We start from the raw sequence: 12,934 nt of genomic DNA, 5'->3' as shown, positions 1-12,934 counted from the left end.
TGGCTGCTTCAGACTCTAATCTCCATCACTTCCTCTCCAAGGATTTTCTCAGCTGAAGACTTTGCTTTTTATTTTACTGATTTTTATTTACGTGTGCTTATTGTCTGTGTGGGTATGCACCAACTGTGTATCAGTGACTGTGGATGCCAGAAGACAGGGTCAGACCCTTAACCGAACTCTGGTCCTTTGTAAGATTAGCAAGTGCTCTTAACCACTGAGCTATCTTTCCACCCCAGCCCTAACCCTACTGTTTTCCTGGAAGGAGTGTAAAGCAGTGGTCCTCAACCTTCCTAATGCTGCAACAGTGCTTTAATGCAGTTCCTCATGATGCGGTGACCCCAGCTATAAAATTAGTTTGTTGCTACTTCATAATTATAATTTTGATACTATTATGAATCATAATATAGATATCTGACATGCAAAATATTTGATATATAACCCTTGTGAAAGAGTTGTTCCAATCCCCCACCCCTCCTGCAGGAATTGTGACCCACAGGTTGAGATCTGCTGGACTAGTGTAGAGAAAGAACCAGATATATCACCTACTTCCATGATACTGTGCACCTGCCTATTTACTGCTCATGATCTGTGTTAGCATTAAAGTATAAGAAGAATCCATATTAATGTGTTGATTTTTCTTTTATTTTACAAATCATGATTATTTTGTCCATTATTTTATTTATTTGTGGTGCTGGGAATTAAATCCTTGTTTTGATATGCCTTATCAAGGCTCTACCACTGAGCTGCATTACCACCCCTCATGCAATTATTTTCACTTGTGCTAAAGATTCTTTCTTTCTTTCTTTCTTTCTTTCTTTCTTTCTTTCTTTCTTTCTTTCTTTCTTTCTTTCTTTCTTCTGTTTCTCATGTCTTGTATTTTTTCTTTTCCTTGGAATAGTTTCACTATAGTCTAGGCAGGCCTTGGGCTCCAGATTCTCCATCTGATTCTCAAGGGTTGGGGTTACAGACATGCATGAACATGTTTTGCCATATCACTCTTCTTAAAAGTGAACATAAGGGGCCAGAGAGATGGCTCACTCAGTGGGTACAGTGCTTGTTGTGCAAGTATAACTACCTGAATTAGATGTTTGCACCCACATGAAAGACCAGGCATGGCTGTGTACACTTGTAATCCTAGTGTTAAGAGGGAAGGGGAGACAAGGATCCCAGGGACTCTCTGGCCAGTCAGTCCAATGGAATTGGTAAGTACCAGGTTTAAAGAGAGACCCTGCCTCAATAAGTTGAGAGTGATAGAGGGATTATCTAACATTGGGCTTCACAGATTCATGCGTGGGCAAGCATACCCACCCACACACATGTGCACACATCACATACACACACCAAAATAAATAATGTAAGGATCTCATAATACTTTAACACTGACTTATTTTCAAATTTAAACTTCAGATCTTTATAGGAATTATTTCCGTTTAGGAAGTATGTGACTTTAATGGGTGTTTATAAAATAAGTATGATAAGGACTAAGATACTTCCTCTGAATACAAGACAATAAGATTTTCTGAAAATTGCTGGGTGAAGAACATTGCAGTCTGACAATGTGACTGTTGTCTGCATGCTTACTGGGAGAATCCCTGCATGGAAAGAAGTTAATCCAAAGATGGTTGTCTTAGTTCCACAGCAGAAACTACAGATGATTACTGGAGATTTAAAGACTCAAAAACTCAATTTGACATCTAGTACTCCCTCATTGGGAGGATACTTGAGATTTCTAAAATTCACCTAAGAAAATTATGAGAATAGTATGATCTTTTGGATAAGATTCCTATTCAGAAATGAAAATCATGCTTACACATGTGTCAGTTTTTTCTATGTAATATACAGGTTTAGGTTTTACTTGTGTTTTTCAAATAATGTATAACTGATTGTATTGACCAGTGTTTCTAGTAAGCCAATGTCAGATATTTGGAGTAATACTGAAGCATTTGTTTTATTGTCTAGTAAAATGACTAGTAATTTCCTTCATAACAGAACACTGGGAAAGGGTTTGTTTCTATGAGATGAGTGAGGTTGGTTATGAAATACACCTTTAAGAATAACTTATACATGTTCTTCTGTATATCTCAGAAGTCTGCGATGTTTTAACTTTCCTTTGTAATCTGTTTCAGCACCTGAAAGTTTCTGTTCCTGAGGAAATCTCAGTGGATCTAGGTAAGTGTGGAGCACTCATGCCCCTGAAGATTAATATCTCCATAGAAATGTAGCTTGCCTTAGTTTCAGTGTTTTATTTGTTAGCCAGCTTAGTCTGATTTAACCACATAAATCACAGCAGATAGAGAGTCTAATACATTGAAAAGATGAAATCTGACAGAAAGTGTGTTAACTGCACTAAGTAACTTCTCTGGTGTAGTAAGTTCAGTTTGTACTGTGTAATGTCACTATCTTGCCACGGTCAGGTCACATAGAACATGTTTAGATCACATGCTTCCTTTTCTTTGTGTAGAAAAGAGAAGACCTGAGCTTATTCCTGAGGACCTACATCGGCACTACATTCAAACTATGCAGGAGAGAGTCCACCCTGAAGTTCAGAGGCACTTGGAGGATTTTCGGTAAGTTTGGTATTGACAAAACTTGATAGACTTGCTGGGTGGTGGTGGCGCACGCCTTTAATCCCAGCACTGAAGAGGCAGAGGCAGGTGGATCTCTGTGAGTTCAAGGCCAGCATGGTCTACAGAGAATTACAGGATGGCCAGAGATATTACACAGAGAAATCCTGTCTTGAAAAACCAAAACAAACAAAAAGAAAACAAGAAGAAAAGTCACTATGCTCATTCTGAGTTATTTATCTTATTGTTCTAAATAGGAAAAAGTTACATATGAAATATTTCACTACTCATCACTAGGTAAACCATATGGTCTTATCCCTGTTATCAAACATAATAGGCACCTGAAGTCAAAGGGTTGGATGGGAGCCGACAGTTCAGTCTTTGTTCATGCCCTTTCAGGAGTCAAGCTCATTGCTATGTCTGTGCTAAGTGAGTTCCTTCAAGAAATGTGTCTTTTGCATTGACTACCATCAGAACCCCACCTGACTAGGTCACAAGTAGGAAACATGACATTCTTCCTGTCCCTAGAAACTTGTAGCTAGGACTGTCTAGACAACTAGAGGGAGATGTTTTGCTCTCTGCTAGATAATACTTTTCCCCCAACCCTTTTAGACAGAAACGTAGCATGGGATTGACCTTGGCTGAGAGTGAGCTGACTAAACTTGATGCAGAGAGAGACAAGGACCGGGTAACTCTGGAGAAGGAGCGAGCATGTGCGGAACAGATCGTTACCAAAATTGAAGAAGTGTTGTAAGTCAGAGAACTATGTGCAGAATGCTAATTTCCCTTGATGGATTCTTTGAGCAGCTTTAACAGGCCCATCAGATTGTACATGTAGAACTATTTGTCGTAACACTTGGAAACACATTTTTTTTTCTTGGTAATTTAAAGCTCTTGCCTTTTTTTTTTTTTTAATGTTGGTTAATGAGTAACTCCAAACTTGTAATCAGTGGTCATAGGTGAACACTTTCACTGCTTAATTTCACAGGCTTTGGAAATACTTGTTGCGGTAAAACATGTTAAACTACTAATGTGGCTGTGAAATTGTGGGTCCTTTCGGGATTGGAGTTCTGTCAGTATTTTATTCTAGATGTAGCTGGGGCCCACAGCATTTAGATTTTTTCTGTTGTTTCAGGTGTCTGAGCTTAATAGCAAATATCTGATTGTGTTTCTTTGATCTTTTTGATAGTACTGGGGATTGAATCCAGGGTCTTGTACCCTGCTAGGCAAGCAGTCTGCCACTGAGCTATAGTTCATCTTCAGATGTATATATTTCATCTTAAAATATTTTTGTTTTAGGATGACTGCTCAGGCTGTGGAAGAAGAAAGGAGGTAATAGAATGTTTCCCCACTAGAGCTATTTTCTGTCTTCCTTAAATGAAAAGTTCTTTTAACTTCTGCTGGTTGTTGGCTCCCTCTGGTGGCCTGTATTTTATTTGACTAGCACTCTAGTGTCATGGATAGAATCACTTTCTGTATACAGTTTTTAGTTTATGCCTTAGTTTCCAGCATTGGGGCTCTATAAATCATTTGATCTCTTTAGTCTGCCATCAGAACTCTTATTTTATTTAATCATTTCTCCTCCAGTTCGACAATGCAGTATGTTATTCTCATGTATATGAAGCATTTGGGAGTAAAAGTGAAAGAACCTCGAAACTTGGAGCACAAGCGGGGTCGGATTGGATTCCTTCCAAAGATCAAGGTAAGACTGGGAAAATAATAGAGTGGGCTGCCTTGCTACTCCTTCACATTTGGATACAGTGTTTACTAACCCAGCACATTAGTGCTAGGCATCATAATAGGTCTAACTTGGTCTCATAAAAAAACTAAACATCTAGTGATGAATCTAGTGAAACACATATATAAGCCTATTATTATCAGATAATATGAAGAGTTTATATTGCCTTCCATCTACAACATAGTGCCTTATGCCTCAGGGTGCCTGCCTCATTTCATAATTGTTTGGTTTTATTCAATGATTGCTAGATTGTTAAGATCTATGAAGGCCAGCATATTCTTTATTACTGTGTCCCCAGTTTTCAGCATGATACCTTCATATGTTATAAAAGTGCTAAATTGATAAACAAATGATGTAAAACAGTTTTCTGACAAATATGTAAATTTTTGTCAACAAGCTTCTGGTAAACTTATCCTTTTATTTTTTTTCTAAGAGTATTGTTTCTATTGAAAAGGTTTGAAAGATGAACATGGTAGTTGCAGGGCTGTACTACCAGCATTTGAGAGGTACAAGCAGGAGAATTCAGCTTAGACTTATAAGCTTAAGGCCAGCCTAGACTACATCAGATGCTGTCTCAAACCAAAAGATACAAAAATAAAAAGATAAGACATATTGAGCTTGAGGTTCACACAGGGCTTGCCAAGCTCCATTGGTGCTTTTATTTGTATTTCACCAGCTCCTGTCAACTAACCAACCATTAGAATCACGTTGCTGTATTTGAAAGCAACAACAACAAAACCTACTGTTTGATGTCTCTTATCTTACTGTAATTGTACCTCAAATTTAGCAAAGCATGAAGAAAGATAGAGAGGGCGAAGAAAAAGGGAAGCGAAGAGGATTCCCCAGCATTTTGGGACCCCCAAGGAGACCAAGCCGCCACGACAACAGTGCAAGTATGGTGAAGCTTGAGACATTGTTCCCTGCATGTCTTCCCTCATTGGGGAGATAATGTTGTTGATGCCCCACTGTGCCTGGCTTCCTTCCAGCAGCAGTTTCTGAAATAAGTGTCCCTATGTTTCTATATTAATTGTTATAAACATCTTCATCAGTGACAGTGTACCATCACATGACTGTCATGAATTCCTGCTACCTCTGGTTTTATGCATATGTATTCAGGCTATGTTGGCTAAATTAAAAGGGAGGGAGGGAGGGAGGGAGGGAGGGAGGGAGAGAGAGAGAGAGAGAGAGAGAGAGAGTGTGTGTGTGTGTGTGTGTGTGTGTGTGTGTGTGTGTGTGTGTGTTTCAGGAGCTAGTTCTGTAGAATCCATATTGAGGGGGGATAAAGTACTTAATGTAATGGCTTCTATCTGTAATCCTATCACTGGGGAGCCAGAGACAGATGGATCCCTGACTTTGTATCCTGGCCTACTTACTGAGTTTGTCTCAAAAAGGAGCATGAATCTTGACTAAAGAATGAAATGGTACCCAGAGTTGTCTTCTGGTCTCCACACATTCAGACCTGTACACAAATGTGCACCTGCACATATGGATAAACACACACACACACACACACACACACACACACACACACACACACACACACACACAGGTCATGGATTGCTCTACCGTAACTTGTTTAATCTGTTTGTACTTACTGTTATTGACTCTCTGTACTTCTATAGTGTCTGCCTGTCTGCAGTGTTTTTTCTGATATCCCACCACCTCCATCCACAGAGAGATATGAGACCACTAGTCAGGACTGCAGCAGAAGTAGAAGTGTGGGGGAGTAGCCAGTCTATGCTATGCTTCTCATCTGAGGTGTTTGCACATTTGAAGATCCTAGCATGCAGTGATGACAGTATAGTTGAGGAACAGTGACACCATATCTCCAGACCATGAGGGTCCCTATGCAACTGCCAGTAACACAGGTTGGGAAGTTGTCAGATACTGACCCTGACTTCATGGGGCGCAGAAAGAGTTTCAGAGGATAAACTTAATTTGGGGTTTACAGAACCCTGTGAGGATGTGTAAGGTAGGAGAAAGCTACCTGAGTGTCTGCAGTTACTGAAAGTACCTGGTGTGCACAAGAACAGAATGATCTTTGACACCTTATTATGGTGACATTGTGAAGTAGAGGGAAGTATGGTGGAGCTTGTTACATACACAGATCAAGGCTGCATCTTTATTCTTTACAAATGGTAAAACTCTGTCTCTATGTCTCCCAGCCTTTCCCACCACTGCTCTCTCCGTCCTCTTTATATTCTTTCTTCCCTTGCTCCATCCCTCTTATTTTTCTCATCTACTCGCCTTCCTTTCTTCCCCTTTTTCCTTTGTTTATCTCCCCATCATTCCATCTCCTAATGTTTTTGTGTCTGTCCCTGGCTGTGTGTAATAATTGCAGACGCTTTTTCGGGTATTTTTATCTACCCCTTTCCCTCCTCTAAACTGTTTTGCACCACAGGCTTCTAACCATTGCTTTCTGTTCAGTTGGCAGGGCCATGGAGATACAGAAACTACGCCACCCAAAGCACTTATCTGCACCCTTGTCTGTGAGTCCTGAGCCTCAGGACCCTGCCAAGTTGCGTCAGAGTGGATTAGCCAATGAAGGAACAGACACTGGATACTTGCCTGCCAGTACTGTATCCTCTGCCACTTCAGGGACTGCTCTTTCCCAAGAAGGAGGGAAAGAGAATGATACAGGTCAGTCTTGCTGTAGTTCAGCCCAACTTGGGATCAAGATTTGGATGTAAGCATACTGAGCAAAAAATGGAGAGACACTGAATCCCAGTTTACTTTGATTTAAATATCCTAGAATTCTAGTGTCTATAATGAGCATAGGCTGAACAATAGTTTGTAATGAGCATAGGCTGACTGATAGTTTGTAGTTTCAAAAAACAAACAAACAAAAAAATTCCAAAACAACATTCACTGAATTCACTAGCCAGTAAGTAATCTCTTGACTCACTGAGAAATCTTGTCTCAAAAATACAAGGTGGAGAACTATCAAGGAAGATACCCTATTGTTGTTCTGTATCTCCATGCACAAGTACACATAGAAGCACCCACTCACACATACACTACACACACACAAAGTAAAAGAGGATTTTTAAGCAGTTGGTAGTATGAGATAGCAGAAGGAAAAAAAATTGAGTCTTGATAAAACTATATTACTCTGCCAATAAAAGAAAAGGTTTAGGGGTGCAAAGAAAAACACTTGTCCAAGAGAGTAAATCCTATTTGAAACATGAAGCAACCTGGATAGGGTGGCACATGGATCTGCTAAAAAGTTGCAGGTCAGTTTGGGCTACAGACTAAGACCCTATCTCACTAACAAAGAGGGTTGGTGAGATGGCTTTGCAGGTAAGGTGCTTGCCTTCCAGCCTGACCACCTGAGCTCCATCTGTGGACCCCATGTGATTGAATGAGAGAAGAAGCTTCTGAAAGTTGTCCTTTGACTTGCACGGGCACATACACACACAAACTAACTAACTAAATAAATAAATGTAAGAAATGTTTTCAATTAAAAAAAAAAAGGAAACAAGGCAAATGTCAAGCTCATGAAGCAGTTGACAGACTATGAGATTTACTATAATAAGCACTCTGTTTTAAGTGACCAAGGAGTTGCATAATTGGGGACACTGTGAAAGAAAATATTCAAACCAACATGCCTCTTAACCTGACAGTATGCATGAATGCTGTAGGTTGTATTTGACAATATGTGTATGATCATAGTAATGCAAACACACTTGATTATACTTGATTGGTTTTCAGGCACTTAGAATCATCCTCCTATGTAAAGTACATAATAGATATTTCATTGTGACCACAGATCAGAGATAGAAGAATATGAGAAGGAAGTATATGGGCTCTAAATTCCTAGCCTGACAAACAAGAAAGTTAACGTTCTCCTTGATGAAGTAAAATGGATTCATATTTGTGTTTATTACTAATTGGCTTATGAGAATTTCTGTAATGTCTCATAACCCAATTAGTAGTAGTGTAACTGAAATATTGGGAGGGACAGAAAGTGAAGGCAGAAATGTAAGTGAGTAGAATGTCTACAGAAAGAGATACTATGTACAGATAATAAATCAAGAGAAGGTATTATTTGGTATTGGTCCACTCTTAGGATTGTTATTAGAAATGAGACATGAGTCAGGAGGAGCTGCTCCTCATCAGTTTTCTAGTTGACAGGTACCTTGTCTTGCCTTGATGTTTTAAAATTAATTTGCATTAATTTTTATGATTTCATTTATGTACGCCTTGCATACTGACGACTCTCACTTTCTGCCTCTTTCTCTCCCATCTTTCTTCATGTATATTCATTTTGTTTTGTTACTCAAAAATTTAACCAGGACCATCTGCATGACCGTGGGTTTAGAGCTATCCTTTGGAGTCTGGGGGTCTCAGCAGAGGTTGTACAGCTAAACATTACACGTCTCCCAGAATCTACCAATAGGCAATAGTTCATAGGTAAAAGGCATGTGTGGAAGTCAGAGAACTTGCAGAAGTCGGGGTTGACCTTCATTGTAGGTTATAAGAATCAAACTCAGACCATCAGGTGTGTGGGGTGAGCACCTTTACCTACTTCACCGCTTCACCAGCTCTTAAATTGGTTTTTAAACAATGGTTTAAAAGGATTCTCCTGCCAGACATAGTGGTGCACGCCTTTAATCCCAGCACTCAGGAGGCAGAACACTCAGGAGGCAGAATCTGGCAGATCTCTGAGAATTCAAGGCCAGCCAAGGGCTGCATAGTGTTTCCAAAAAAAAAAGTTTTTATGGAGGCTGGAGAGATGGCTCAGAGGTTAAGAGCACCGGCTGCTCTTCAAAGGTCCTGAGTTAGATCCCAAGCTCCCAAATGGTGGCTCACAACCATCTATAATAGGATTTGATGTCCTCTCTGGCATACAGGCATACTTGCAGAGCATTCATACATAAAATATAAGTAAATAAAATTTAAAAAAGTTTTTCTCATTTATGTTTTAGTGCATTTAAGAGTTTTATGTATTAAATTTTTCTATTCTAACCTATTTAATTAAAATGTGGCTATGAATTAGGTTGAAGTTCTTCCAGGGAATGATTCAGGGTTTTTTTTTTTTTTTTTTTGGTTGTTGATGTTACTGTTTTATTTTAAACAGTTAGTGACTGACTTTTGTCTTTTTAGGATCAAAACAAGTTGGAGAAGTATCAGTGCCTGGAGACTGCTTGGATGGCACACCTCGTGTCTCTAATACTGTTTTTGACTTCCCACCTCCTTCGTTAGATCAGGTGCAGGAGGAGGAATGTGAAGTAGAGAGGTAATTTCAAGGAGAGCTAGATAGCTTTGTACATTGCTTAAAGTGCCGTGAATATCACTGTTTATATCTGGCAGCACTTTCTCTCATATAATGTTTAGAAAGAAGTCTGGTTGATAGTAAATATTAAACCCTACTGAATTTTTTTCTGTTATTTGTGTTAAATAACTCCTGTATCTGGTTGAACTACTTATCCAACTATTGGGATTTAAACCACTTTGGGGTACTTTGGATATGTCTTTCTTGATCTCCATTTTGCTCTCCTGTAATTCTTTGTCCTCTGTTGTTTTAGGGTGACAGAACATGGAACCCCAAAACCCTTTCGAAAGTAAGTACATTTTAAGTAGCTTTCATTTAAATAGAGTTTTTCCTTCTAAAGTCCTAGTCTTAAGGGAAAAGAAGCCCTCTACATAGTCTCTGAGTGTAAAGGAAACTCTTAGTAACCCAGGTCATGCGACAGATGCATACAAGTGTACATGCAGGAACAAGTTGCATGTAAGAAGAGAAGGCTGTGTTAGCTCAGCACTGATCAAATGCAGAAGTCCACATTCACAGGGCTGGGTGATAATTTACTTGTAAAGTGTTTGCCCCATAAGTATGAGGACCTCAGTTCAGATGCCCAATACCCATGTTAAAAGCCAGGCATGACAAAAGAATAAAGTGAAGAACAGTCAAGGAAGACACCTACAGTCAACCTCTGGCCTCCTTATGCCTGTGCATACAAATATATGTGTGTACATATCCACAGGACCATGCACAAAAGGTTTGAGTCTTCCATTGTCCACTTGAAGCCCTCACACAGAATTTGTCATCAATTTGTTTGTTTTATTAGGTTTGACAGCATCGCCTTTGGAGAAAGTCAGAGTGAGGATGAGCAGTTTGAAAATGACCTGGAGACTGATCCACCCAACTGGCAGCAGCTTGTTAGTAGAGAAGTGTTACTGGGACTGAAACCTTCTGAGATCAAAAGACAGGAAGTGATTAATGGTAAGTGTAATCATCTGTTGATGGCCATATACATTGAGATTTTTCAGATTTTGAATTTGCTTTGTTTTCTATTGACCTTTTGTTTTACACAAAGACATATTAAACTAGATGGGTTGTTCTTGAGCCTTTAAACATAAGCAGTACAAGTATACAATTTGTAGTTATAAGGAAAGAATGTTTAGCTTTCAGGATACTAAAGATCCATAGCATTATACGCCTGGAACTTAAATCAGTAGGACTCTAGTCTTGAACTACCTTGAGGTTATATTATAGGCATAGATTATCAAGAGTAAGCTAAATTTAGGTTAGTTGAACAACAGCTGTTGAGTAATGAGGACAAAAGGATTTAGATCGTCCAGGTGAATTGCTTTTTAGTTACAGTCATAGTTTTATTTATATGAACTGTGACAAATACTCCAGTGAAAAATGACAGGGAAAAGAGTTAATTGGCTTAGAATTCCAGGTTACAGGCCGTTATTGAGGGAGAATTGAAGCAGGAACTCAAAGCAGCCAGTCGCATCACATCTACAATGGCGCATAGAGAATGACTGCTCCTATGCCTTCTTACTTGTTTTCATCTAGCCTTCTCCTGTCCTATATGGTTCCAGATCTCCTGCCTAGGGAATAGTGCTGCCCGTGATGGGTTGGGTCTTCCTACATCTTTTAACAAGACAACCCCATCCCAGATACACCCACCTGTTACATTTACTCAATTGAGACTCTTTCCCCAGGTGATTTTAAGTTATGGCAAGTTGACATCACAGTTACTGTAACATGTATGTAACAAGTATGTGACACGTATGCTGTACCCTGTGCCATACCTGTGATTTGATTTCAATAAATATCTTATCTTTGATGACATTGAGCTAGTTACAGTATTAGTCCAGAAATGAGATTTTATAGGTAAATATAGAAAACTAAATCTACTATTACTTCTATAGAATGCTTAAGGCTGTATGTTATTAGAATGTACTGTATTGTCGTGTTGTAAATGGATGATTTGCACATAACTATTAACTTTTAAATATAAAATAGTTTTGATGATACTGTTCATTAGTCTGATGTATAGGAAAATTTTATGGAATCAGTGTGATTTTTGGAGACACGCCATCCTTTCTAAATATTAAATCATTTATTACATAGTGCATTTGCCGCCTAATAACAATGAAATATTTGATACGAGGGAATTAGTCTAAATAAAACAACATTCTGTGCCTCCTTTTCCCCTTCCTGCCTAGAATTGTTCTATACTGAAAGAGCTCATGTCCGAACACTGAAAGTTCTTGACCAAGTGTTCTATCAGCGAGTGTCCAGAGAAGGAATTCTATCACCTTCAGAACTACGCAAGATATTTTCAAATTTGGAAGATATTCTTCAACTTCATGGTAAAAAAAAATGACTTGTGATCATTGTGTCTACATTTCTAGTAAGGACTATGACTGTGTAAAGGCACCTCTATAATACATTACAAATAATTGAGTATAGTTTTATGCATATCTGACATTGTATGTGAAACATCCTACAAAGAGAGATATCATATCTTTGACTAAATCGTTCCCCCATAATCAATATAGTATTAACATTGGGATTTTCTTGGCTAAAGTAGTACTTACAGTGAAAAACATAAGTAGTCATAATTATTCTTGAAAATATCCTATCATTTATAGTATATATGTGTTTAAAATATATATCCCATGTGGTAATATGCATGTACATATATTTTGTAAATAGTAAGATTAATGTTAATCCCATGTTTGGATAATTTTCAGAAACAGTTGTATAGTTTTGTTGCTTAGGGCACATTTTATGTGTCTTGCCCCAGTTGAGTCATCTGGATCTGAGGGAGTATTAAAGGTGCTCTTCTCTCTGCAAGTCACTGCTTCTCTATGACCCTGATTTTCAGTCTTTCTTGGTCAAAGGAATTATCAGTTTGTCACCCAAAGTGCTGCTTTTTGTGTGTGATTTCAGATTTCAGTGATATGTAGTATATTGTTTACATCCAGGGTAAATACATACTTGATGCAGTCACATTATAGGCATTATACTAGTTCCTAATATACATTAATACTTTAGGGGCCATTTCTAGGAAGAGCTTTTGGAATCTAGCTGTGTAAGTATTGTGTGCAGATTGTTTTCGAAGACTGGAGAAGCTATGGTACTCTGAAAATAAAAAATAAAAAAAGTTAACTACTTAGTACTACCAGTAATCCAGACTAAGATAAGTGTGCATTTTTCCCCCTCCCATAGTTGGGTTGAATGAGCAAATGAAAGCTGTCCGAAAGAGGAATGAGACCTCTGTTATTGATCATATTGGGGAAGATCTGCTCATCTGGGTAAGGAAATTGAGAATTTCTTTTAATACTTTTATAGACACTTGATCAGGTTTAGGGGTAAGTAATAAATGCTTCC

General features: G+C 38.6%; 1 protein-coding gene across 3 annotated transcripts in view; it reads left to right on the top strand.

Moving 5' to 3' along the window:
• Positions 1 to 12,934, top strand: part of Arhgef12 (Rho guanine nucleotide exchange factor 12) — a 132,839-nt gene that overhangs the window by 97,270 nt on the left and 22,635 nt on the right. For all 3 annotated transcript variants that reach the window (XM_013112910.3, XM_013112909.3, XM_040729856.1), the window contains 12 exons: positions 2,127 to 2,169; positions 2,462 to 2,567; positions 3,177 to 3,314; positions 3,864 to 3,896; positions 4,152 to 4,266; positions 5,090 to 5,195; positions 6,730 to 6,942; positions 9,409 to 9,541; positions 9,831 to 9,866; positions 10,371 to 10,525; positions 11,764 to 11,910; positions 12,773 to 12,858. In XM_013112910.3, coding sequence (XP_012968364.1) covers positions 2,127 to 2,169; positions 2,462 to 2,567; positions 3,177 to 3,314; positions 3,864 to 3,896; positions 4,152 to 4,266; positions 5,090 to 5,195; positions 6,730 to 6,942; positions 9,409 to 9,541; positions 9,831 to 9,866; positions 10,371 to 10,525; positions 11,764 to 11,910; positions 12,773 to 12,858 — 1,311 coding nt within the window. The remainder of the gene's footprint in view (positions 1 to 2,126; positions 2,170 to 2,461; positions 2,568 to 3,176; positions 3,315 to 3,863; positions 3,897 to 4,151; positions 4,267 to 5,089; positions 5,196 to 6,729; positions 6,943 to 9,408; positions 9,542 to 9,830; positions 9,867 to 10,370; positions 10,526 to 11,763; positions 11,911 to 12,772; positions 12,859 to 12,934) is intronic.

The sequence above is a fragment of the Mesocricetus auratus genome, unplaced genomic scaffold (genome assembly GCF_017639785.1).
Source record: "Mesocricetus auratus isolate SY011 unplaced genomic scaffold, BCM_Maur_2.0 Super-Scaffold_100022, whole genome shotgun sequence".
NCBI lineage: Eukaryota > Metazoa > Chordata > Mammalia > Rodentia > Cricetidae > Mesocricetus > Mesocricetus auratus.
The sequence above is the reverse complement of the archived record's forward strand: the minus strand, read 5'-3'. Positions and strand labels throughout refer to the sequence as shown.